Below are 27,620 nucleotides of genomic sequence, written 5' to 3'. Positions count from 1 at the left end.
TATGCTCACAGTTGTCATTATCGTTCATTACAAACCAAGCTCATGCTCAGCATTTGTTATAACGTACACTCAGAATTCATTACATTGCATTCTCGTGGGAAGGGTTTGTAAATACATACTCATGGTCAGTTTGCACTCACTCTTCAATCAGCAGTTTGTCTTCCTTCCTGATATCTCATAGCCTCAGGCACTGACAATGCAAAGTTCAATGTTCTGCACACAAACCAATGAGGAAGCACTGAGCTCTTTGTTGAGCCATTTTCTATGACAGCAGACGCTTTCCCTGACAGAAAAGCCTAAAAACTTATTTTAAAAAGAAAAATTATTTCACTCATACACTTTATTATAAGATACATTTCAGTGCATTCAGTAATTCCTCTGTTGCTTGCGTGCGGAACGCTAACAAGTCAGTGACAATAAGACAGCCCTTTCCCCTCCCCTTTTAGCAGATAGTGATTAGGTGCTACCTGACTCTGTCAACTAGAGCATAGTACAGAATAGAGACATTGAAGAGGTGGACACAAGGTTCTTCATCCTGATATAACCCATTGGACATACAGTCATTAATTGCCATGGACAAGACAGTACAGTCCTTCCAGATGCCTGGCCCTGTCGTCACCTTCCAGAACCTCTGCTACTGTGTTGAAGAATGTAGAGGCCCATGCAGAAGGAAAGGACCGGAAAAGGAGATTCTTAAGGATGTCAGGTGGGGTTATTATGAGAGTATATAATGAGGTGCAGTATATTTAAGGTGTACAGACAATTTCAGAGATTTATTTTTTAAATGGCCAAAGCTAAAATTTAGGGGGTAGTTCTTGGTAGGACCGTGAGGGATGTTTGCATTATGTATGTATATCTATCTGTCTCTATCTATCTATCTATCTATCTGTTTTCTTCTTAAAGCAGCCAGGGCTGTAACATCTTTTCATTTCCTTCCTCTCTCTCTCATTCAAAACGAAACAAAAGCCATCCGTGGAGCACCAGCATAGGCCATTAGAAATGCAGATAGCTAATGTTTGTTTGCTACGCATGCTGAAATCCAGAATCACCTCCTTATGGGGAGCAATACTAGATTAATACTAGATACCAATGGCAAGATCCACCACAGCTATAGCAAGCCGGCTGCAAACATGCAATGTGAGACAGGGACAGCTGTTACCTACTGTACCAAAATCCAAACAAGTCCTGAAAAGATCAAGATGCTTTGGCTAAGCTCATTGAAATTGTGCTTACTGTGCATACTCTGTAGAAAAAAATATGGACCAAGTCACTGTGACATCACCCATTGACTCTCCATGGGCTTGATGAAAAGCGTTTTGAAGCTTGAGAAGAGCATTTTGTGGGTGCTGCCATGTTGTACTAATTGGAGCCAGAGCCAGAGACTGGGCAGTTGTGGTTAAAATATGCTGATGCTGATTTTCTCTGACTGTGTACAAAGCCTAAAGGAACTGAAACTATTTCCCCACCTCTATCTTTTTCCTTCTGTACCACAGAGAAGGTAGATGAAGTGTGAAATGCACTTGTTCAAACAGAACACAGTAGGACAGGAGGGACAGAATGACAATCAGAGGAAGCAAACTAACCATTCCCGAGTACCATTGAGCCAGACAAAATTTGAGTAATTTTTTAGAATTTATTGACAAAACAGGCCTACCTTGATATTAGTTTTTCTGCTATTTTTGCAGTTCCACTACCTGAAAATATATGGAATTTCACCCCTTCCCTTCTCAGATTTTTTAGAATTACTGTTTCACCAGGTCACACTGCCTTAACTGTTCTTATCTCTTAGGCGTACTTGTGGTCATTACCATTGTTATGACTATTGCTTCATTTCTTTTTATCATGCAGTGGTGTGCACCATGTTCTATACAACCGCGAGAGAAATAAAGTAAAAACTGTGAGAAATAAGTTTTCCTTCACGTTTGAAGTGTGCAGTAGGTTGTGCAGAAGAGTAATAAACATGCTAATATAATTTCTCTTGATATCAGACACCAAAGTTGAAATTTCTTAAAACTCTCAATAGGCATTGTATGCGATACTTGAGGGTGTGTTGCTATGCAGCGTGGCTCATTAAACAGCTGTGGGTCCATTTTTTCAGATGCTGGTTTGTGTACTGTAGACCATTTGGCACTGCATATGTGGCTTATGTGTCCCATGGTAGGCATTTCTTGCTGATAAAAGGGTTGGCAGTGTCTTGCTGTATGACAATTTAAGGGACACTTTTCGGCTCTTGTCTCGACTACTCTGAAAGATTAAATTTTTGTTCATTTTCTGTACGAAAATCTTATTTGATGGAAGCTTTCATTGTTCATATCAACCTGCACCAGACTGATGCATTTATGTGTTGTAATTCAACGATTTTTCCCATGAGACCCCCCTACAATATTCTGGCCTAAGCCCCCTTGTCCTCAAGTCCTATCAATGCCCCTGGAGTCAACATTGGAACAAAGAATGAAACTATGGAACAATGGCAATTTGAAACATTAGCTAACAGTGTGGCTGCTTGTGACAGTATGTGTTCTTTTTGAGACAGCAGTTAGGACATTTCCCTCAAAGTATAAAGTGTCCACACTAACATTGGAAGTAACCAGCTAACTTTGGTGTACAGTATAAAAAAGTGACCCAACTACTTTTCTTCCTTACATGAATCATTTCAAAAATGTGTTGTCTGGTTATGTTATGTCTATACATTCAGTTTGCACAATTGTCAGTAAGATACTTTATTATTCCTTCAGTGATTGAAATCCATCTGCAAGCAATGGTGTTGTGCAACTTTAATGGCATAAACATTTGTTTTCTGAACTGAAAGTGCATAGGAACTAGATACCGATTCTGTTGGATGTGATCTTTCACAGACAGCCTAAGTCACTCTGAAGTTCTGATAATCACCCAGGTCTACAGTAAGCCATGACTCCTGAAAGCCCACAAATGATTATAAGTGTAAAGTTTTTGTCATAATTATTATTATTTTTTAAATCATTTAAAAAGAAACTCTACTGGTCTGAAAATGTGTATGATGCTGAATTAAAAATAACAACTCATCTCATTCCAATATAACGGATCATCATAACATGACATTACCTTTTTGTACACATACTGTAATGTAACATGACATTACCGTTTGGTGCACATACTGTAATGTAACATGACATTACCTTTTGGTACACATACTGTAATGTAACATGACATGAACTTCTTGTACACATACTGTAATGTAACATGACATGAACTTTTTGTACACATACTGTCATGAACATAACATTACCATATATAATATAAAAGTATTTGGGGTAAGGGTGGTTGAAAAGAGGGCCTTGCCTCCTCTCTTTCCATAAACCCTGATCTGTTATGTACTGTCATAACTTATATTGGGAGAGATCTCTATGCAATTTATACATAGAGTGACTTAAATACATTTTGAAGGATTCACACCATAGAATATAATTGAAACCATGGCAATGTTAATGTTATGAAATGTTTTCACATGCAGACTAACATTGGCTGAATTTAATGTCTCCATATCAATGGGGACTTATACCATCCCATTATTGTGTTTTTAGCATTGACTGTAGTAACACCCATCTATCCAACCATTATCTATACACGCTCATCCTGGGTCACAGGGGGTGCTGGAGCCTATCCCGGCGTGCATTGGGCGAGAGGCAGGAATACACAGGATTCTGGTAATCAATTCAGGCTGTCAATCTATCGCAGGGCAGTAGTAACTGTAGTAACAGATATTATATTATATTATATTATATTATATTATATTATATTATATTATATTATCTCACTTTTTGTATGCTATAAAGGTTAATGATTAAAAAAAACTGAATTTAACATTCTCATTGTAGACATATTCTTGCTAGTTCATTAATCAATATGAAACTGTTTACTGCTGGAAAGTTATTTTGACAAAGTGTATGTAAACTTTTGACCCACTGAAAATCTGATATAGTACATAAAAGATTCAATAAATTTGTCTCTTAGTTATTATTTTGAAATGACCTCTTATGGAAATAAAGTAGATACCCTAATTGACTTAACATAGGAAATGTATGTTAACATGAAATGTGTGGAGTTGTGAAAAATTAAGTTTGAATGTCTTTTGGCCTCAACTGTATACTATGTAAGATTTTGCAGCCCTTGTAGACTCTATGTTTGTAAACCCCACTCACACCACCTTCCTCCTCAACCCCACTCACACTTTTGTTGAGGACACACCCTCGAGCGCTTCAAGCAAAATGTCAAGTGATGTGGTGAGGTGGTCAGAGATATTGAAAATTGCATTTTAGCAACATGAATGATTCCATATAGATGGTAACAGTAATTAGGCAGTGTTATAATGATCTTTACACTGAGTGCACCCTTTAGTGCATGGGAACGTTGTGCTAGTACAACTATTATATTAATTTATTGTCTAAAAGGGGAGCAGCCACACTGTCTTCCTTTCATATACATATATAATTATTCGGCCTCATTCACAAAACATGCATACGATCACATTTGAACGTAAATTGGGTGTAAGAACATTTCCATGAACATTTCAGCATTCATCATTTTTTTTCTTATCTGTATTTGTTCATGGCTGTTTCCTCATGCTAATCACATGAACAGGATTGCGCATTAAAATTTACAGTCAGGATTCATCATCTCATACATCTAGGAATATGCACATAAACAAAGGTCTGCACATGCATCATGAATCCCATATTGGCTTTTCATAGGAACATTCTTAAGAACAAAAGCAAGAATAATTTAAGAAAATTTTTGTGAATGAGGCCCATTCTTTTTTAATTCAGACAGGAGGGTTACAGCAGAGAGGGTTACAGGTATACAGTAAAAGGTCCAATGTTAATTCAATTCTGACAGTTCTAGTTCTAGAGCTATCAGCAGTTATATCATCAATGAAGACAAGTGAGTCATTAGCCATTGTAGCCATACAAGCCCAAACCATAACACCCCCTGAACCATGTTTCACAGATGAGGGGGTGCTGGGATGTAAGGCAAGTCCTTTTGGCCTCCACACATTGATCTTGCCATCACTCTGATACAAGTCAATCTTGGTCTCATCTGTCGACAATACCTTTTTCCAGAACTCTGCAGGCTCTTTTAGGTACTTCTTAGCAAATTGTAACCTGACCACCCTGTTTCTTGAAGCTAATTAACAGTTTGCATCTTGCAATGTAGCCTCTGTAGTTCTGTTTGTGCAGTCACTGACACATCCACACCTGCCTCCTGAAGAATGTTTCTGATCTGACAGACTGGTGTTGGGTTTTTTCTTCTTTATGTTGAGAATTCTTTGGTCATCTACTGTAGAGATATTCCTTGGTCTACCAGACCCTTTGTGATTACCGAGCACACCAGTACTCTCTTTCTTCTTAATGATGTTCCAAACAGTAGATTTTGGTAAGCCTAAGGTTTGGCCTATGTCAGTTTTTCAGCCTCATAATGGCTTCCTTGACTTTCACAGGCACAACTCCTGTCCTCATTTTGACAAGCACCAATAACGGACTCCAAAGGCAATCAAAAGCCTAAAATCAATGTTAGATGCTAAAAGCATTCTTATACATGCAATAAGGAAGCAAATGAACACACCTGACTAATCAGAAACACCTGCAAAGCAATTTGTCCCAAGCATTATGGTGCCCTGAAATGGGGGACTCTGTATAAATAGTGCTATAATTTCTGCAAGGTGAAACCAAAATGAAAGCTAAGAATCTGTGCTTTAACCATATGGGATTTATTTGATTACTGTAGTGGCTATCATTAACATCCAAAATTTAGCCACTGCCCTAGCGAGAGTGAAATGCTTTTAACGCACGCACCTGTCCTCCCTTTTTTGCATATGCTGTCCTAGATCCACAGACTCTGGAGAATTTAAACTACAAAGTACAAAGTGACAAACCAAAATAACCAGACAGTGTAGTTGTGTAATCAGCAGTGTGTCTATTTGAATGAAATGTCAAAAAGGCGCATTAAAGCAGCAATTAATCAAAAGGTGATTCAAATGCTGCAAGTTCAAATAAACAAAAGATGCAATGAGCATTGCAGAAAAACTGTCTCGCTGTTCCACGCTTACTAGGACACCATCCATTCAAATGGAAAAAAAAAATTCCTCATAACACGCCTTGCTTCTGCTTCGGCTCCAACAATTGCAAATTTAAAATTGTGGAGTACAGAGCCAAATCAAGAACAAATTGTCAAGTCACTCTCCATTAGTGAACTCACAGGTTAAGAGTTCAAGATAAATTTTATGCTGGATGTTTTCTTCACTGAGAGTTTTGTTTAGAGATATTCTTGTTCTTGAGTTCTTACTTACATGCCCGAAATTATTTTTCAGTGGAATCATGAGACCTGGAATAAATGCTATTATGGGCCCCACAGGCAGCGGAAAAACCTCGTGAGTCTAATTACCACAATCATAATTACACAAGTAATTAAGAATAGTTGAAATAACTTCAATTATGCGATGTTATACTTATACCATACTCCAGAAATACTGTTAATTATAACTTGTTATAATCATGTTAATTATGCAATGCCAATACTAAACACAAATTTTGATACTCAGTTGCAATTACATGATATACTGAAACTACTGTTGGGAACTGACTAATTATGACAAACAGAAATAAACTGCAAATATTTACAGTCGCTCGTAGCATCTTGAGAATCTGCATGCAAACTTTCATGATTAAAATATATTGAGTTTGTATCCAATATTGAATCAGATTAGATTTTATATATTTGGTCTTTCTCTTAAGAAGGTTTACACACACACAAGAATGCATGCACACACGCACGCACACACACACTGTTGAATATGTTATAATGTCCCTGCAGGTTGCTTGATGTCATTGCAGGCCGGAAAAATCCTACAGGCTTGCGCTCTGGCCAGGTGCTAGTGAATGGCAAGCCTGTGACATCTGACCTGAGACTTAGCTCAGCATATGTGGTTCAGGTGAGTTACTTTGTGTCATATGTACTTTGGTTTGTTCAAATTTCCTGTTTACCGTGCTGTCCTGAAGCTGTGCTTGGTGTTAGTAGGTGAGTCTTAAGACCAGCTGACCGAGTTTGATAATGTCTATAAGCTGTTGTAAAACTCTGCATGCAATAATTAAATTTGGTTCAATTCAATTCAAATATCCTCAGTTTGAAAAATCTCATTCTGTAAGGGGTCATTACATTTCGCTACCATAAAGTGCAGTTCATGGAATGATTCATTCAAAGACCATTAGTCAAATCTGAATTGGAATATCAAAATGCATTTCTGTTTTATCAGCATAAAAATCCCTTTACCTTTGTTAATTAGTTAATTCACAATTTGTAACTTCCAGATGAGCTGATTGACAGGCCTGATTAAATATAATTTGTGCAATGCCTTGCTGATTTTCATCCTCTATAAATCACTATTCATATCTTGAATGTGGGACTTACCAAAAATGGTTGTTTTTGTTACATACATTGTTCAAGTGCTGTACAAACAGTTCTAGTTTATTTAACTCCCTCCCCATCTATCTTTGTCTCCCCCTCTCACTCTCATTAAAATAACAATAATACAATGAATGTATGTATGTACAGACACATATTTTTCTGATCTGTAAATATTTTGTGGAAGAAATGAAGAAATGCATCTCTGTTTCGACCTCTTCTGTCTTAGAGTGACAACATATTCATGCTTCTTTTGGTAACCATGAATTTTTGTATCAGCCTTTTTCAATTGCAAGCATGTGGTCTCTGAACTTGTATTTGGTCAGTATCTATCTCTGCTTTGTATCTCTGACAGAGAAGTGTATGTATATTCTCTGTCAGAGATACAAAGACTAATTTAATTAATTTTGGGTCATATGCCCCCCCCCCCCCAATGTCACAGATAGAAGTTTTTGATGTATTTTATAATTTGGTTGACTCTAATGGGCAGTCGTGAAGCAGTGCTGATCTGAAACTGGTTTGTGTTAGTTTGTGTTAATGGTAGTCTAGAAAGTTTCAGAACCAGCTGACTGTGGGGATGCATTTCTAGGCTGAGCTTTTGGGTTTGGAGTGCTATGAATTGTAATTGTTTGACTCATTTTTAGATGTTCAATAAAGTTTAATGAACAGATGCAACTCTTACTCTCAGTTTAAAAATGTATTTTATTGAAAAAAAAAAAACATTGATGTTTTGGCCCTATTGTCAGGCCTTCATCAGATTTTGTGCCTGCACCTGCTCACAGCTGGTTTGATCTGTGAGCAGAGTTTTAGTCCAAGGTAATCATAGCTTAGAATGTTGTTCTAGGTCGATGTTTGCGAGAGTAAAGAAGTATCTGCTTTCTTGTGATCTGGGCTTTTTATGGAAGATCATAATCTTTGTCTTTTTCAAATTCTCTTTCTATCTATCTATCTCTCTCTCAGGATGATATTCTGATGGGGACTCTGACAGTCAGAGAAAACCTCACCTTCTCAGCAAACCTGCGTCTGTCTCGCAAGCAGTACTCTTCCTTAGACAAGGAACAGAAAGTCAACAATGTCATTAAAGAGCTGGGTCTCCAGGACTGTGCAGACACCAAGGTAACACACATACACACAAACACAGAAACACTTGCTCCGTAATTGTCTCTCACACGCACAGGCACACACTCACATAAACACGTACATCCATAATTCTCTCTCTCTCTCTCTCTCTCACACACACACACACACACAGAAACACACACTCCATAATGCTCTCTCACATGCACAGACACACACACTCACATAAACACATACTCCACATAAACACATACTCCATAATGCTCTCTCTCACACACACACACACAGAAACACACACTCCATAATGCTCTCTCACATGCACAGACACACACACACTCACATGAGCACATACTCCATAATGCTCTCACACACATACACACACACACAGAAACACACACTCCATAATTCTCTCTCGCACACACAGGCACACACTCACCTAAACACGTACTCCATAATGCTCTCACACACACACACACACGCACACACACACAAACACACACACACACACAAACACACACTCCATAATGCTCTCTCACATGTACAGACACACACACTCACATAAACACATACTCCACATAAATACATACTCCATAATGCTCTCTCTCTCTCACACACACACACACACACACAGAAACACACACTCCATAATTCTCTCTCGCACACACAGGCTCACACTCACCTAAACACGTACTCCATAATGCTCTCACACACACACACACACGCACACACACACACAAACACATACACACACAGAACCACACACTCCATAATGCTCTCTCACATGCACAGACACACACACTCACATAAGCACATACTCCATAATGCTCTCTCACACACACACACACACACACACACACACACCCAAACACAGAAACACATACTCCATAATGCTCTCTCTCTCACACACACACACACAAAACACATACTCCATAATTCTCTCTCACACACACACACACAAACACACACAGAAACAAACACATGCTCCATAATTCTCTCTCACACACACAGACACAAACACACACATAAACACATACTCCATAATTCTCTCTCACACACAGACACAGATACACACAAACAGACACACACACACACACACACACACACACACACACACAGAAACACTTACTTCATAATTCTCTCTCTCTCACACACACACACACAGACACAGACACACACAAGTGGAATAATCTTTGCGCCCCTCTGTGTTTCCACATATCGGGACGGAGTTTTTGCGGGGCGTGTCAGGCGGGGAGAAGAAGAGGTGTAGTGTTGGCATGGAGCTCATCACCTCTCCCTCCCTCCTCTTCCTCGACGAGCCAACCACTGGTCTGGATGCCAACACCGCCAACTCTATCATCTCCCTACTGCACAGGTATGCACTAACACACATAACTTTTCGGAAATCTACAAAATTGTTTGATTACAAAGTCTTGGAAGTGTCATGCACCAATCTCTGTACAGCTGTCAATTTACATCTGTGTAGAACTGCACTCAACATCATATACCTGTGTCCAATACGTGCCTCTTGAAAAACTTTCATGGACTGATAATCTATCATCATGCAGATAACACCATTGTGATTCAGCAAGGACCACGTGTGTCTTTATTGTACTTCAGAATTGCATTGCAGTTCTCAACTGCTTGAAAGTATTTTTGGAAAGTGGCTTCATTTTCACTACAGTTTACACAACATGCCTTTTCCAGAACAGGACATTGTTGTATTAAATTATTTTCTTAAAATTGCAAATGTATTAAACAGATTAGTCCATTGGCATCAGGAAGAGTAATACAGATTAAAAAATATCTCAGATGAAGCATACACCTCAGTCACTTCTGTCTTCCATCTCTTCCACTCATAGCTTTCCCTTTACTAAGACTGCCCCTCCCTCCAGGGAAATTTTGCATTCAACCTGCACTTGTACATTTGCATCAACCTCAAAAAGAAGCTAAATATGCATCTGAAATATTCATGTTTAGACATTCACTAAAAAAGTTCCATATAAATTTTAGGCATGTATTAGAATGATGAATGTCAAATAGTGTTCCGCAGCCCCATGGCTCATTGTCGTTCAGCACTCTCTGTATTATGACCAGTAAAAAATCAAAGGGCAGCTGAATCTCTGTTCAAGCTCTTTGAGAAGATTATGCAACAAATTAATTAGATTTTGACAGTATGATTGCTATATTTAGATTTTTTGAAGTTATTATCAAAGAAATCTAATTGTCCTGTTAAATGTGCAATCCTGTGGTAATTGTTACTCCAGAGTGTCGGCTACCTTCACCATCTTTCTTCATTTCTAGTCACCAACAGTGCCCTTGTCTGCTCCTCCCCATTCTTTTTGTTCACATCTTCCCATCCTCTTCTGCTCATAGTCTATCCAGGAAGGGGAAGACAGTCATCTTCTCTATCCACCAGCCAAGATATTCTATTTTCCGGCAGTTTGATCACCTCACCCTCATGAACAAGGGAGAGATCATCTACGCTGGGGCTGCAAGCCAAGCTATGGATTACTTTGAGGAAATGGGTAAAGTTGTTTTTAAACTGTTTTAATGTGTTTTGGATCTGCCTCTGCCAGATCTTTCACTTTACATTATCATGTGGTGTAGTCATACTGTACGTTCAGTGACACTTCTTCATCAAGCACGTACAAGGAGGGTATGATCTATATGGGATATGAAATGATAATTAATTTAAATTTACAGTATTTGTAATTCCTTATTCAATAAAATTCAATAATCCATAATGCTATAGTGTTTCCGCCGTAGTGTTCTTCTCAAATTATAGAATCCTGATAGTTAAAAGACAAGGAGTTCAATTCTGCAAAATCACTAATTTTTTTCAATGTATACTTTACAGCTAATCAGAAAAATTGTTTTTTTATATTGTTACATTCTGGAACAGAAAACGACGCGTAGCTTGAGTTTTAAATTTAAGTAAATCCATAATTTAAAGAAATAAATTTTGTGATGTCATGAAAAAAATATTTCACAAAATCATCATGACTATTTCACATGTAAATATTGGCAGGTTAGCAGTGAGAGATAGTTATCTGAAACAGACCCTGTTACAGAATACCTATCACAGTCTTAGTCAGATTCCAAGAAAAATTATTCTTTACACTGCTGAAAGATGAGGTTGAAAGAAAGGGAAGGGAGGGAGGAATGGAAAGGGAGGGAACGAGAGAGAAGGGTACAGGGATGAAAGAACTGTTTAGGGAGGGTGATTATAGGGAGAGCTTTGGAAGGATAGAGAAAGAGCAGCGTTATGGGGGGGGGTTATAATCTTTAATTATAGTAGTGTTCTTGATTACCATTCGATAAAGAATTCATCAACATACTCACTAATAGGGGAAATTAAATGCTGAGCCTCTGAATTAATTCATATAGGCTGTAGTCTTTCTCAGTCAGAAATCCTGCTGTTCATAGACTCATACATTTGATTAACCTAAATGATAACCAGTGTGTGTCATTGTGTGTGTGTTTGTGTGTGTGCGTGCATGTGTGTGTCTATGTGTGTGTGTATGTATGTGTATGTAGGGTACCAGCGTGAGGAATTTAACAATCCTGCTGACTTCTTCCTGGACATTATAAATGGAGACATCGTCCCCACTCTGGACTTCAGAAATGCAGGTCAGGGCTGTGTACCAACAACATTACCGTATTGTTCTCATATACTTCATACTTGCCACATTTCTTGTAGGTTTTGTCTCATTCAGGGGATACTCACTCCATTGTCTGTAGAGTTAGTCTCATCTAGGGTGTACCAACCACATTGTCTGTAGGATTGGACTAATCTAGGGTGTACCAACCACATTGTCTGTAGGATTGGACTAATCTAGGGTGTACCTACCACATTGCCTTTACAATTAGTCTCAGCTTGGGTAAACCAACCAAACTTCTAGTCAGATTTGTCTGATCTCAGGGATGGGCCCTCCCAGGTGTAGCATTGTTCTAATCCAGGATGTGGCAAATGCCCTTCAGAACGCAAGGGCTCTGCCTTGTTCAGTTCCCTGTCCCCCCCTCTTCAGAATGCAAGGTCTCTGCCTTGTTCTGTTCCCTGTCCCCCCACCCCCAACTCAATAGCCCAGTGCTTCTCTCTTCATGCCCTTCTTTTCCTTCTAACTACCCGCCCTCCTCTCTTCCTCTCCCTCTCACCTTCTGTTACTTATTACTATGTCTCTGTGTGCAGGGCAGGCAGAGAGGAACCCTCTGGCCCTGCAGTACAGGCAGTCGGTGTACTGCAATCAGGTGATGGAGCAGCTGAAGCAGCTGTCGGGGGTGGTGGATCCATCTGTCTCTTCCATCCAGGAGAAGGCCTCCTATGTAACGCCCTTCCACTACCAGGTCTGAACCCTCAAATGCCATCTGTGACGCTCAGTTTTCAACTCAGGGCTACATTGGACTGCCTGTGGTAGTTAACCCTCAATCTGCTACTTGATATTAGATTAGTCCTTTGAGAGGACTGGTTGATGAAAGTGTATCACAGTTTTTCATCAAAGCCCAATTTTGTGAGCTTTAGTATCCATGCTGTTCTGCAAGAGCTGGGAGCTACTGTAAAACTGGGTGTGCCCTCTGACCTTGTTTTTCTTACAGCCAATCTCTTCACTAGTAAAGATTGTGTTTTTCCTCAAACTTATTTTAACACAAAGCAGGTTTGGTATGTTGCCATTTGATTTCTTGTTTGACTCTTAATTTGCCGCAAATAGTTTAGTTTGAATGAGCAGCTATCCATACTTATCCATACCCGTAACTGATTTGATCCTTTAACAAAATGTAGCCTCGTTCTAGAGGTATCATTTGCCACTCACATCAGCACATTGCAGAAAATGAAGGCAGTAGATGTCTGAGAACTAGTCAGCCTGATTGAAAGTCCTGAGGTGTGAATATGGGATATTCAGTTTTCGTTGCATACTATATTATTTGGTCTTAATATAGAAAACCATTCCTCAGTAGACATTTAAGTGTCTGATTAAAATAAGGTCCTGCTGGAGATGAGGCAGAACAACTAAACCATGTTTATGACCCACAGTGGTGACTCTAAAGCCCTCATAAATGTTGGATAACATAGCTCAAAGTTTAATGGGGCTGTAAAGGTTCTCTGTTTGCCTGCTGAAATTACATGTGAAATAATATGTACTTGCTCGTCTGTGTGTACACGTACCCAGTGTAGGTGCACGTGCCTTTCTTAAACGTGTGCATTGTACATTTGTAACTGCATTTATGTGTGTCTCATTTTCACAGCATGTTGACTGTCACCGTTTACCTTGTTTTCTGTGTGCTCCACACAGTATGTGTTGTGTGTATTTGTGTTTGTGTAACTGCCAGAGTTATGTATGTGTATGACTGACATAGTGTGGGCTGCTTGGGTGTAACTGTCAGCATGTGTTATTTGTGTGTTGTGCATGTGACTGTTGCAGTATGTGTGTGTGTGTGTGTCTGTGTGTTTGGGTGTGTGTGTGTGTGTGTGTGTATTGCGCATGTGACTGTCACAGTGCGTGTGTGTGTATGTGGGTGTGTGTTGTGTATGTGACTGTCATAGTGTGTGTGTGTGTGTGTTGGGCATTCACAACACAAAAATCACGCAGAGTGGGTTTTTGTGTTGTGAATGTGACTGTCACAGTGTGTTTGTGTGTTGTGCATGTGTGTCACAATGCGTGTTTGTGTGCTGTGCATGTGACTATCACAGTGTGTGTGTGTGTGTGTGTGTTGTGCATGTGATTGTCACAATGTGTGTTTGTGTGTTGTGCATGTGACTATCACAGTGTGTGTGTGGGTGTTGTGCATGTGACTGTCACAGTGTGTGTTTGTGTGTGTGTGTGTGTGTGTGTTGTGTGTTGTGCATGTGACTGTCACAGTGTGTGTGTGTGTGTGTGTTGTGCATGTGAATGTTACAGTGTGTGTGTGTGTGTTGTGCAAGTGACTGTCACACTGTGTGTGTGTGTTGTGCATGTGACTGTCACTGTGTGTGTGTGTGTTGTGCATGTGACTGTCACAGTGTGTGTGTGTTGTGCATGTGACTGTCACAGTGTGTGTGTGTGTGTGTGTGTGTGTTGTGTATGTGACTGTCATAGTGTGTGTGTGTGTGTGTGTGTTGTGCATTCACAACACAAAAATCACGCAGAGTGGGTTTTTGTGTTGTGAATGTGACTGTCACAGTGTGTTTGTGTGTTGTGCATGTGAGTGTCACAATGTGTGTTTGTGTGCTGTGCATGTGACTATCACAGTGTGTGTGTGTGTGTGTGTGTGTGTGTGTTGTGCATGTGATTGTCACAATGTGTGTTTGTGTGTTGTGCATGTGACTATCACAGTGTGTGTTGTTTGTGTGTGTGTGTGTGTGTGTTGTGCATGTGACTGTCACAGTGTGTGTGTGTGTGTGTGTGTGTGTTGTGCATGTGAATGTTACAGTGTGTGTGTGTGTGTTGTGCAAGTGACTGTCACACTGTGTGTGTGTGTTGTGCATGTGACTGTCACTGTGTGTGTGTGTTGTGCATGTGACTGTCACAGTGTGTGTGTGTTGTGCATGTGACTGTCACAGTGTGTGTGTGTGTGTGTGTGTGTCGTACATGTTACTGTTACGATGTGGGTTTTTTGTGTTGTACATGTGACTGCCACACAATGTGCATGTGTGTGTCGTGCATGTGACTGTCTGTGTGTGTGTGTGTATTGTGTGTTGTGCATGTGACAGTCACAATGTGTGTGTGTATGTGTGTGTGTGTGTGTGTTGTGTATGTGACTGTCACAGTGTGTGTATGTGTGTGTGTGTGTTGTGCATGTGAATGTCACAGTGTGTTTGTGTGTGTGTATATGTTGTGCAGGTGACTGTCATAGTGTGTGTGTTGTGCATGTGACTGTCACAGTGTGTGTGGGTGTATGTGTGTGTGTGTTGTGCATGTGACTGTCACAGTGTGTGTGTGTGTGTGTGTGTGTTGTGCATGTGACTGTCACTGTGTGTGTGTGTGTGTGTGTGTATATGTTGTGCAGGTGACTGTCACACTGTGTGTGTGTTGTGCATGTGACTGTCACAGTGTGTGTGGGTGTATGTGTGTGTGTGTTGTGTATGTGACTGTCATAGTGTGTGTGGGTGTATGTGTGTGTGTGTGTTGTGTATGTGACTGTCATAGTGTGTGTGTGTGTGTGTGTGTTGTGAATGTGACTGTCACAGTGTGTTTGTGTGTGTGTATATGTTGTGCAGGTGACTGTCATAGTGTGTGTGTTGTGCATGTGACTGTCACAGTGTGTGTGGGTGTATGTGTGTGTGTGTTGTGCATGTGACTGTCACAGTGTGTGTGGGTATGTGTGTGTGTTGTGTATGTGACTTTCAAAGTGTGTTTGTGTGTTGTGCATGTGAGTGTCACAATGTGTGTTTGTGTGTTGTGCATGTGATTATCACAGGGTGTGTGTGGGGGTTGTGTGTTTGTGCAAGTGACTGTCACACTGTGTGTGTGTGTTGTGCATGTGACTGTCACTGTGTGTGTGTGTGTGTGTATATGTTGTGCAGGTGACTGTCACACTGTGTGTGTGTTGTGCATGTGACTGTCACAGTGTGTTTGGGTGTATGTGTGTGTGTGTTGTGTATGTGACTGTCATAGTGTGTGTGGGTGTATGTGTGTGTGTTGTGTATGTGACTGTCATAGTGTGTGTGTGTGTGTGTGTGTTGTGAATGTGACTGTCACAGTGTGTTTGTGTGTGTGTATATGTTGTGCAGGTGACTGTCATAGTGTGTGTGTTGTGCATGTGACTGTCACAGTGTGTGTGGGTGTGTGTGTGTGTTGTGCATGTGAATGTTACAGTGTGTGTGTGTGTGTGTTGTGCAAGTGACTGTCACACTGTGTGTGTGTGTTGTGCATGTGACTGTCACTGTGTGTGTGTGTTGTGCATGTGACTGTCACAGTGTGTGTGTGTTGTGCATGTGACTGTCACAGTGTGTGTGTGTGTGTGTGTCGTACATGTGACTGTTACGATGTGGGTTTTTTTGTGTTGTACATGTGACTGCCACACAATGTGCATGTGTGTGTCGTGCATGTGACTGTCTGTGTGTGTGTGTGTATTGTGTGTTGTGCATGTGACAGTCACAATGTGTGTGTGTATGTGTGTGTGTGTGTGTGTTGTGTATGTGACTGTCACAGTGTGTGTATGTTTGTGTGTGTGTTGTGCATGTGAATGTCACAGTGTGTGTGTGTGTGTGTGTGTGTGTTGTGCATGTGACTGTCACTGTGTGTGTCTGTGTGTGTGTGTGTGTATATGTTGTGCAGGTGACTGTCACACTGTGTGTGTGTTGTGCATGTGACTGTCACAGTGTGTGTGGGTGTATGTGTGTGTGTGTTGTGTATGTGACTGTCATAGTGTGTGTGGGTGTATGTGTGTGTGTGTGTTGTGTATGTGACTGTCATAGTGTGTGTGTGTGTGTGTGTGTGTTGTGAATGTGACTGTCACAGTGTGTTTGTGTGTGTGTATATGTTGTGCAGGTGACTGTCATAGTGTGTGTGTTGTGCATGTGACTGTCACAGTGTGTGTGGGTGTATGTGTGTGTGTGTTGTGCATGTGAATGTCACAGTGTGTGTGTGTGTGTGTGTGTGTTGTGCATGTGACTGTCACTGTGTGTGTGTGTGTGTGTGTGTGTGTGTGTGTATATGTTGTGCAGGTGACTGTCACACTGTGTGTGTGTTGTGCATGTGACTGTCACAGTGTGTGTGGGTGTATGTGTGTGTGTGTTGTGTATGTGACTGTCATAGTGTGTGTGGGTGTATGTGTGTGTGTGTGTTGTGTATGTGACTGTCATAGTGTGTGCGTGTGTGTGTGTGTTGTGAATGTGACTGTCACAGTGTGTTTGTGTGTGTGTATATGTTGTGCAGGTGACTGTCATAGTGTGTGTGTTGTGCATGTGACTGTCACAGTGTGTGTGGGTGTATGTGTGTGTGTGTTGTGCATGTGACTGTCACAGTGTGTGTGGGTATGTGTGTGTGTTGTGTATGTGACTTTCAAAGTGTGTTTGTGTGTTGTGCATGTGAGTGTCACAATGTGTGTTTGTGTGTTGTGCATGTGATTATCACAGGGTGTGTGTGGGGGTTGTGTGTTTGTGCAAGTGACTGTCACACTGTGTGTGTGTGTTGTGCATGTGACTGTCACTGTGTGTGTGTGTGTGTGTGTATGTTGTGCAGGTGACTGTCACACTGTGTGTGTGTTGTGCATGTGACTGTCACAGTGTGTTTGGGTGTATGTGTGTGTTGTTGTGTATGTGACTGTCATAGTGTGTGTGGGTGTATGTGTGTGTGTTGTGTATGTGACTGTCATAGTGTGTGTGTGTGTGTGTGTGTTGTGAATGTGACTGTCACAGTGTGTTTGTGTGTGTGTATATGTTGTGCAGGTGACTGTCATAGTGTGTGTGTTGTGCATGTGACTGTCACAGTGTGTGTGGGTGTGTGTGTGTGTTGTGCATGTGAATGTTACAGTGTGTGTGTGTGTGTTGTGCAAGTGACTGTCACACTGTGTGTGTGTGTTGTGCATGTGACTGTCACTGTGTGTGTGTGTTGTGCATGTGACTGTCACAGTGTGTGTGTGTTGTGCATGTGACTGTCACAGTGTGTGTGTGTGTGTGTGTCGTACATGTGACTGTTACGATGTGGGTTTTTTTGTGTTGTACATGTGACTGCCACACAATGTGCATGTGTGTGTCGTGCATGTGACTGTCTGTGTGTGTGTGTGTATTGTGTGTTGTGCATGTGACAGTCACAATGTGTGTGTGTATGTGTGTGTGTGTGTGTGTTGTGTATGTGACTGTCACAGTGTGTGTATGTTTGTGTGTGTGTTGTGCATGTGAATGTCACAGTGTGTGTGTGTGTGTGTGTGTGTGTGTGTTGTGCATGTGACTGTCACTGTGTGTGTCTGTGTGTGTGTGTGTGTATATGTTGTGCAGGTGACTGTCACACTGTGTGTGTGTTGTGCATGTGACTGTCACAGTGTGTGTGGGTGTATGTGTGTGTGTGTTGTGTATGTGACTGTCATAGTGTGTGTGGGTGTATGTGTGTGTGTGTGTTGTGTATGTGACTGTCATAGTGTGTGTGTGTGTGTGTGTGTTGTGAATGTGACTGTCACAGTGTGTTTGTGTGTGTGTATATGTTGTGCAGGTGACTGTCATAGTGTGTGTGTTGTGCATGTGACTGTCACAGTGTGTGTGGGTGTATGTGTGTGTGTGTTGTGCATGTGACTGTCACAGTGTGTGTGGGTATGTGTGTGTGTTGTGTATGTGACTTTCAAAGTGTGTTTGTGTGTTGTGCATGTGAGTGTCACAATGTGTGTTTGTGTGTTGTGCATGTGATTATCACAGGGTGTGTGGGGGGGTTGTGTGTTTGTGCAAGTGACTGTCACACTGTGTGTGTGTGTTGTGCATGTGACTGTCACTGTGTGTGTGTGTGTGTGTATATGTTGTGCAGGTGACTGTCACACTGTGTGTGTGTTGTGCATGTGACTGTCACAGTGTGTTTGGGTGTATGTGTGTGTGTGTTGTGTATGTGACTGTCATAGTGTGTGTGGGTGTATGTGTGTGTGTTGTGTATGTGACTGTCATAGTGTGTGTGTGTGTGTGTGTGTTGTGAATGTGACTCTCACAGTGTGTTTGTGTGTGTGTATATGTTGTGCAGGTGACTGTCATAGTGTGTGTGTTGTGCATGTGACTGTCACAGTGTGTATGGGTGTATGTGTGTGTGTGTTGTGCATGTGACTGTCACAGTGTGTGTGGGTATGTGTGTGTGTTGTGTATGTGACTTTCATAGTGTGTGTGTGTGTGTTGTGAATGTGACTGTCACAGTGTGTTTGTGTGTGTGTGTGTGTGTGTGTGTTGTGCATGTGAGTGTCACAATGCGTGTTTGTGTGCTGTGCATGTGACTGTCACAGTGTGTGTGTGTTTGCGTGCGTTGTGCATGTGAGTGTCACAATGTGTGTTTGTGTGTTGTGCATGTGATTATTACAGGGTGTGTGTGGGGGTTGTGTGTTTGTGTGTTGTGCATGTGATTATCACAGGGTGTGTGTGGGGGTTGTGCATGTGACTGTCACAGTGTGTGTGTTTGTGTGTGTGTATTGTGTGTTGTGCATGTGACTGTCACAGTGTGTGTGTGTTGTGCATGTGACTGTCACAGTGTGTGTGTGTTTTTTGTGCATGTGAATGTGACAGTGTGTGTGTGTATGTTGTGCATGTAACTGTCTGTGTGTGTTTGTGTGTGTGTATTGTGTGTTGTGCATGTGACTGTCACTGTGTGTGTGTGTCGCACATGTGACTGTCACAATGTGGGTTTTTTGTGTTGTACATGTGACTGTCACAGTGTGCATGAGTGTGTCGTGCATGTGACTGTCTGTGTGTGTATGTATTGTGTGTTGTGCATGTGACTGTCACAGTGTGTGTGTGTGTGTGTGTGTGTGTGATGCATGCGAATGTCTGTATGTGTGTATTGTGTTGTGCATGTGACTGCCACAGTGTGCATGTTTGCGTGTTGTGCATGTGACTGTCACAGCGTTTGCGTGTGTGTATTATGTGCTGTGCATGTAACTGTCACACTGTGTGTTTGTGTTGTGCATGTGATTGTCACAGTGTGTGTGTTATGCATGTGACTGTGTGTGTGTATGCGTGTTGTGCATGTGACTGTCACATGTGTATGTGTGTTGTACATGTGACTGTCACAGTGTGTGTGTGTGTGTTGTGCATGTGACTGTCACATTGTGTGTGTGTGTGTGTGTTGTGCATGACTGTCATACTGTGTGTGTATGCGTGTTGTGCATGTGACTGTCACATGTGTGTGTGTGTTGTGTATGTGACTTTCATAGTGTGTGTGTGTGTGTTGTGAATGTGACTGTCACAGTGTGTTTGTGTGTGTGTGTGTGTGTGTGTGTTGTGCATGTGAGTGTCACAATGCGTGTTTGTGTGCTGTGCATGTGACTGTCACAGTGTGTGTGTGTTTGCGTGCGTTGTGCATGTGAGTGTCACAATGTGTGTTTGTGTGTTGTGCATGTGATTATTACAGGGTGTGTGTGGGGGTTGTGTGTTTGTGTGTTGTGCATGTGATTATCACAGGGTGTGTGTGGGGGTTGTGCATGTGACTGTCACAGTGTGTGTGTTTGTGTGTGTGTATTGTGTGTTGTGCATGTGACTGTCACAGTGTGTGTGTGTTGTGCATGTGACTGTCACAGTGTGTGTGTGTTTTTTGTGCATGTGAATGTGACAGTGTGTGTGTGTGTATGTTGTGCATGTAACTGTCTGTGTGTGTTTGTGTGTGTGTATTGTGTGTTGTGCATGTGACTGTCACTGTGTGTGTGTGTCGCACATGTGACTGTCACAATGTGGGTTTTTTGTGTTGTACATGTGACTGTCACAGTGTGCATGAGTGTGTCGTGCATGTGACTGTCTGTGTGTGTATGTATTGTGTGTTGTGCATGTGACTGTCACAGTGTGTGTGTGTGTGTGTGTGTGTGATGCATGCGAATGTCTGTATGTGTGTATTGTGTTGTGCATGTGACTGCCACAGTGTGCATGTTTGCGTGTTGTGCATGTGACTGTCACAGCGTTTGCGTGTGTGTATTATGTGCTGTGCATGTAACTGTCACACTGTGTGTTTGTGTTGTGCATGTGACTGTCACAGTGTGTGTGTTATGCATGTGACTGTGTGTGTGTATGCGTGTTGTGCATGTGACTGTCACATGTGTATGTGTGTTGTACATGTGACTGTCACAGTGTGTGTGTGTGTGTTGTGCATGTGACTGTCACATTGTGTGTGTGTGTGTGTGTGTTGTGCATGACTGTCATACTGTGTGTGAGTGTGTTGTGCATTTTACTGTCACAGTGTGCTGTGTGTATTTGTAGCAGTGTATTATGCATGTGACTGTTGTAGTGTGTTGAGTTGGCTTGTGTGTGACTGCTATACACTTTTGTGCGTTTATTTGTAGCGGCGTGTGTATTTACACAGTGTGCTGCGTTGGTGTATTTGTAACTGTGTGCATGTGCATGTGTGACTCTGCAGCTTATGGTGTTAGTTGGCCGTACTGTGAAGAACACATTGAGGAACCCACAGACCTCTTATGCACAAATGGCTCTGAACATCACCTTTGCTGTTCTGGTGGGACTCATCTACTATCAGATTCCCAAAACTCTGCCTGAGGCCCTGCAGAACAGGTCACTGTCAATACATGCATTAAGTATTAAGTCAGTACATTCCTTAAATCAAATCAAACCAACCAATCAAAAATACAATAAATATCTAGATTTTTCAAACTGTGCTACTGGCTGTATTTCACCACCTCATAATATACAGTAATGTTATACTGCCACACTGTTGGTGCTTCACCCCTGATGTTTATGGATTGAGAAGAAAATTTGCTTTTGTTCTGTCATGTTAATGCAATATTGATCAAAGATAATGTCTCTTTTTTGTAGCTGTGTGTGTGTGTGTGTGTGTGTGTGCATGTATGTGTGCGTGTGAGTATATGTGCTTGTAGCCTAATAACTGTTGAATAATAGTCAATAAAGTCTATGCTATTCTGTTTATTTTGTAGGATTGGAGCATTCTTCTTTCTCATCATCAACATGGTATTTGGCAACTTGTCGGCAGTTGAACTCTTCATCAATGAGAGAGCACTCTTTATGTAAGAGCTGTATGTGCTTGTGATTTGCATTGCTAGCGAATGCCTGTACTCGTTCATGTCAAGCTTAGGAGAAACCCCATCGGACCAAATCTTTTTATTCTTGCAGCCATGAGAACTCCAGTGGTTACTACCGCACATCTGTCTACTTCCTGTCCAAGGTCTTTGCAGATCTCCTGCCAAATCGTATCCTCCCAATCTTCATCTTCTCCAGTATTTCCTACTACATGATGGGTAGCTACCACCAAAGATGCTGGAAAGGATTTTTTTATTTTAAGCAGATTTGGCATTTGTTCAGAATTTTACTTTGCTGGATTGAACAACTTTGTGAATGACTGCAAATATTTATATTATAAGATTTCTATATAAGATTTTGCTGGCTCAGCACAAGTTCATTAAGTTCCTTGACTGACTACAGCCTGACTACAACTGGCAAAAATAGTTAAAAATTGATTTCCAGGATAACTTGTTAACTTGTTACTATCTTGTATTGTTAGTTTCACCTCCATCTTTCTTCACTCCCAGAATGCACCCTCTAACCCTCTGTCTCCGTCGCTCACAGGTTTGAAACCGAATGCGGACGCATTCTTCCTGTTTGCCCTAACCATGTGTCTTGTCAGCTTGGCAGCCGTCGCTCTGGCCTTTCTGGTCAGCGCCAGCGTGGCATCCTTCGCAATGGCAAACATTCTTATTGCCCTGCCATACGTCTTCATGATGGTGAGACAACAGAAAATAGCAAAATGATGAAGATGGTGATGATGATGATAATTATGATGGTGATGATGACGGTGGTGATGCTGGTGATTATGGTGACAGTGGTGATGATGTTGATTACGGTGACGGTGGTGATGAAGATAATGAAGGTGAAGATGTGATGGTAATTATGAGGTAGGTGATGATAGAACAGAAACTGATCCTGTCTCTGTATTGCCCAGTCATGGACTCCTGCTGTCTGTGTCCATAGGTTTTTGGTGGCTTCTTGGTGAATCTGAACTCTATGCTTAGTTGGTTATCTTGGCTGAAGTGGGCTAGCATTTTCCGCTATGGTTTAGAGGTAAGGAAACAGAGGAAGACAAAATAGCCATTTTTTCAATATAAATTTGTTGTACATCGTTCTGGATAACAGTGTCTGCCAAATGCCTGTAATGTAATGTAATGTAAATTCATACTTCACAATGGAAAGCATCAGGAAGCACATGCACAGCTACACACACACATGCCTTTGCCTTCTGCACACACACAGCTATACACACACAAATGCACACACACACACACACACACACAGTTATGCTACCAGTTTTCTGTTTTAAAAACTGCTACATAATTTCTGGTTTAATATTCGTAACTCGTAAAATTCGTAAAATTTGGCTACACCAGCTCCCAAATTCCAATACACAGATTACTGTAGGCTGTCAGCTTGTGTCAGCTTTGCTATCTCTGCAGATACATTTCAATAAAAAGAACAGTAATTGAGTCAGTAACAGTAATTTATATCAAAAACACATGGGGCCTCATTTATAAAACAGACTTACGATCAATTTTGATCTTAAGTATGACTTACGCAGAAAATCAGGTATAAGTAGTTATTTATAAAACCTTACTTTGATGTGGAAATGATCTTATCTCTACACAAAGTCTAGACTTGACGTAATTTTCCTGCTGGCTATGTAGGGGTATTGCAGTTTGGGACACATATGCGTCCAAGCCTGTGGTGAACTTTGCATTAGATTTATGAACAATTTGTTCACTGCAGCGGCAACACGCTACCTGTTTGGCTTTGTTTGTCAACCCACTATTTAGTCCACCAAATAATACGTGTTGCCTGTCTTCCAAAAAGTTTGCTCTTTTGGTCCATGGTTATTCCTGACTAAACCCTTATTTGTACTAGCATTATATAAGGGGAAATCGCTGATTGTAAGGCACGTTCAAGTGCCATCAATTTTAAGTTAATTTGAGATTTATAGATCGTAGGTGTGCAAGTTACAAATGGGCTTCTTAGAACCTGCATAAGCAAGGTTTTTTATGCTCAGTATCTTTTACGAATTGTACGTAAGCACACAGTCGGAAATGATCTTAAGACTAAGTTCAAGTATAAATCTAAGAACATTTTTATAAATGAGGCCCCATGGACCATATAACCTTTATAATATACCATGGGAACAAGATATAAATGACCATTTTAACATCCAAACCTAAGTCTGAAAGTGTTTACAGAGCTTGGCCTTCACAGCCTGAAATCGTACATTTTGCTCAGAACCTAATCAAGACAAAAGTATACAAATATTTGAGCTGTGGACATTTGAATTGAATTTTGTGGTTCAATAAGAATGTTCCAATGTTTTCCAATACCTTGGATTGTTCTTTGGACAGCATATGACCCATGATCAGTTCACACAAAGTGACTTTTAAAAAAATGTATGTATGTTCTTTAAAATTAAGTAGTATGTCTATATTATATCATGGCATTTTACAGTCTTTATTGCAAGTAATATTTTTCCATGTTTCATAACAGTAGGGCAAGGTCACTAAAGACTACTCTCCCCTCACAGGCAGTGACTATAAATGAGATGAAGGGGCAAGTGTTTTCCATGGGTAACATCACGTAAGTTTCAATCTGTACTGTTCTGCTGCCATCCAGTGGGACAACCCGACAATCACAGAGTACGAAGTCACAGAAAAATGTATTGAAATGCACTGAAAAATAGAATTACTGCTCAGTATATAATTTGGTATAGTCTGGTACAATCTGTGTATGACTCTATATGTCTGCACACAGGTGTGTGTGTGTGGAGCCTAGAACAGTCTCACTCTTCTGCAAGCACAATTCTGGCTTTTTAAACTTATTATGCTGGGCTAAGTGTTAGAGGAAAGAATTCAGCAGTCAATAAAAACTATGCTTTACACCTGTCTCTTCTCCTTGACTTATCTCTCTCTGTCTCTCTCACTCTCTTTCTCTCTCTCTCCATCTCTCAGTTTAACAGGAGAGATGTACCTGAAGGCTCAGGGCATTGACTACAGTCTGTGGGGATTCTGGCAGAACCAAGTGGCTCTGTTTGGCATCATGTTTGTGTGCATGGTGCTGGCATATGTCCAATTGCGCAGGATCAACCGCTGGAAGTGAAGGGCATCAGGAATTAGGATGTGAAGGTTTGGGGGGGAGCAGACACTTTATCAACCGGGCACTGCATCTGTTACTGCCTAGTGTAACACAAAAAGCTTCTGTTCCTTTTAATCCACACACATTTTGTTCTCATGGCCAAACACCCTCTGATTTTCAGCTCTGCTTCATCCAACTCAATGTACATCCTTCCAATACCCAGCAATTAATTTCTGTCCCCTATAGGGGACATGAGTCTCTGGTCTTAATCTCAAGAACCATATATTCTATTACGCCACAACTGACATTCAATAAAAATAAAAGAAACAATATTTTTGAAAATGTGTTTTTCAAAATCCAAGGCACTTGTATTATGTCAAACAAAAAAAAATCATTAAATAAAATTTTTCTGTTGGGTCTCAGAAGGCTTAACTATACCCTGTGTTCGGCTCCAGAAGGTTATCCATTGTGCTATTCAGGTTAAAGGAAAATTTTTAAAATAGCTTTTTTTTGTCTTTTTGAAAATGCATATTTTGGGGATTTTTTTTATATGAATGTGTTAAAATTTCACTCCAATGATAAATATATGAACATCACACGTTGAATTAAGGAGTTTTGTCAGTATTAAGCATTTCCATTCTGTATTAATTTTAATTTTGCTCCAAGTGCCTAGATCAGGGGACCAGGGATTGCCATTCTCTGTGAAGCTCGCTAACTCCAGCGGTTGCCTGAGGTATTGCAGTTTAGTAAGCCTCTGGTTCCAAAAACCAAATCTCTCATATGAAGTCCATTCAAAACTACAAATTTACCCAGGCCAAACTATGCTATTTTAGACAGCACATTTAAATAATAAAATTTCTTCACACCGGACTACTCTCCTGGGACCGAATGGTTTAAGCAATTTCTGAGCCCCACAGAAGATAAGATTATTTTCATTTCTTTTTGGTCTGCATCACAGCACATTAATGAACATGAGGCTTTGGATCCTTCACATTTAGGTACCCAGTGTGCATGCTCTGGTGCCAAAAAGGCCCATAGTCAAACATGGCAACCTCCATGAACTGGCTTCATGCGCCAATGAGCAGCTAGCATAGGAATCCAAGGAACTGGTAAGCAGAAGCTGTCTACAGTTCTTGTATATCTGGATGGCCCAGATACTTCCATATAAAGACCTTGTGGGTAGCATGATGTCATTATGTAATACAACTTAATTGAAAACGGAGGACTGCACACTTGGATAATGGTCACACATTCTAAAACAGAGCAGACAAGGCATTTGTGGCTAGGGCTCCAAGTTTATTTAATAATTTTGTCAGATTTTATCAGGACCTCTGACCTCTTATTTCATGATTTTATGCATGTTTTTTGTGTAAAGCTGTATGTACACCATGTAAGAAAAGGATGGTATAAATAAAGTTGTTTCTGAAATAAGAACTGTATTATTATTTGTCACACACGAGTCTGACATCCCTGGGAGGGAGGGAGAGTACGGGCAACACAGTTTTCTGTCACATGGAGAGAGAGAGCGCACCCACACCAATACAAAATAAAATAAACGGACCTCTTCACCCTTCCCCCTCACGGGTTCCGGGCAAAAACAATAAACTAAAACAACAAGCTAAAATAACAAAGACAAAAGAAAGTAAAACAGAGCGACAACTATTTCAGTTCGTCGCTCTGTAGCTGACCCGCCTTCCTGGCCAGGTCCAGCCCCTCCAGCATCCCAGCTGAGGATTGCTTTCTTTTCAGTGTCAAAATAAAATGAACAGAAAATCATAACTGCGCTCTTGGTGTTGGCCCTGAACTGTGGAGAGCAGCACACCTTTAAGCACCTGGCCTGATTAGCTAACACAGCCCAGGTGCGTGTACTCTCTCCATCAGCCGGCGCAGCCAAGACCAATCCACCTCTCTGACAGACCAACAGCTACATTATTATTACTGCTACAGTAACCCCACCCTTTTCTCGCATACAGTTGCAATAATCTTACCCCTCTTACATTCAATTGCGGTTACTAACCCCACACACACACACACACACATACACATCAGACCTCGGTCAAAGACGTATTAGTTTTGGATTCAAATACTTTTCTGTGCTCTATTGATCTTGCCTGGTGTAATTGAGCCTGCCAATGACCATGACCAGAAGACGCACTTTTCATTATTTCATTGGTTCCAATACACCAGACAAGATCAGTAAAACGTAGAAAAGTATTTGAATCTAAAACAAATATGTATTTGACCCAGGTCTGATACACATGTAGCTAAGTACCCAAGCCCCTTCTTGTATGTACAGCTGTACCCCATTCCCTCTCTCTCACATAGCTGCAGTACCTGAAGATGAATCTGGACTGAGCTCATGGCAGTTGTCTGCCCTCGTTTAAAGGTT

General features: G+C 41.0%; 1 protein-coding gene across 1 annotated transcript; it reads left to right on the top strand.

The window, feature by feature from the left end:
* The first annotated feature begins 378 nt into the window (after positions 1–378).
* Positions 379–25,551, top strand: LOC118221671 (broad substrate specificity ATP-binding cassette transporter ABCG2-like). Its single transcript, XM_035406939.1, has 15 exons — positions 379–706; positions 6,344–6,403; positions 6,847–6,964; positions 8,395–8,550; positions 9,726–9,883; positions 10,885–11,036; positions 12,049–12,141; positions 12,701–12,855; positions 21,516–21,667; positions 22,048–22,137; positions 22,244–22,368; positions 22,697–22,851; positions 23,099–23,188; positions 24,684–24,736; positions 25,108–25,551. The coding sequence occupies exons 1-15, from the start codon at positions 573–575 to the stop codon at positions 25,253–25,255; spliced, it is 1,839 nt and encodes a 612-aa protein (XP_035262830.1). The 5' UTR covers positions 379–572; the 3' UTR covers positions 25,256–25,551.
* Positions 25,552–27,620: the final 2,069 nt, after the last annotated feature.

Source organism: Anguilla anguilla, chromosome 2, assembly GCF_013347855.1.
Source record: "Anguilla anguilla isolate fAngAng1 chromosome 2, fAngAng1.pri, whole genome shotgun sequence".
In the NCBI taxonomy this organism is placed as follows: Eukaryota; Metazoa; Chordata; class Actinopteri; order Anguilliformes; family Anguillidae; genus Anguilla; species Anguilla anguilla.
The sequence above is the reverse complement of the archived record's forward strand: the minus strand, read 5'-3'. Positions and strand labels throughout refer to the sequence as shown.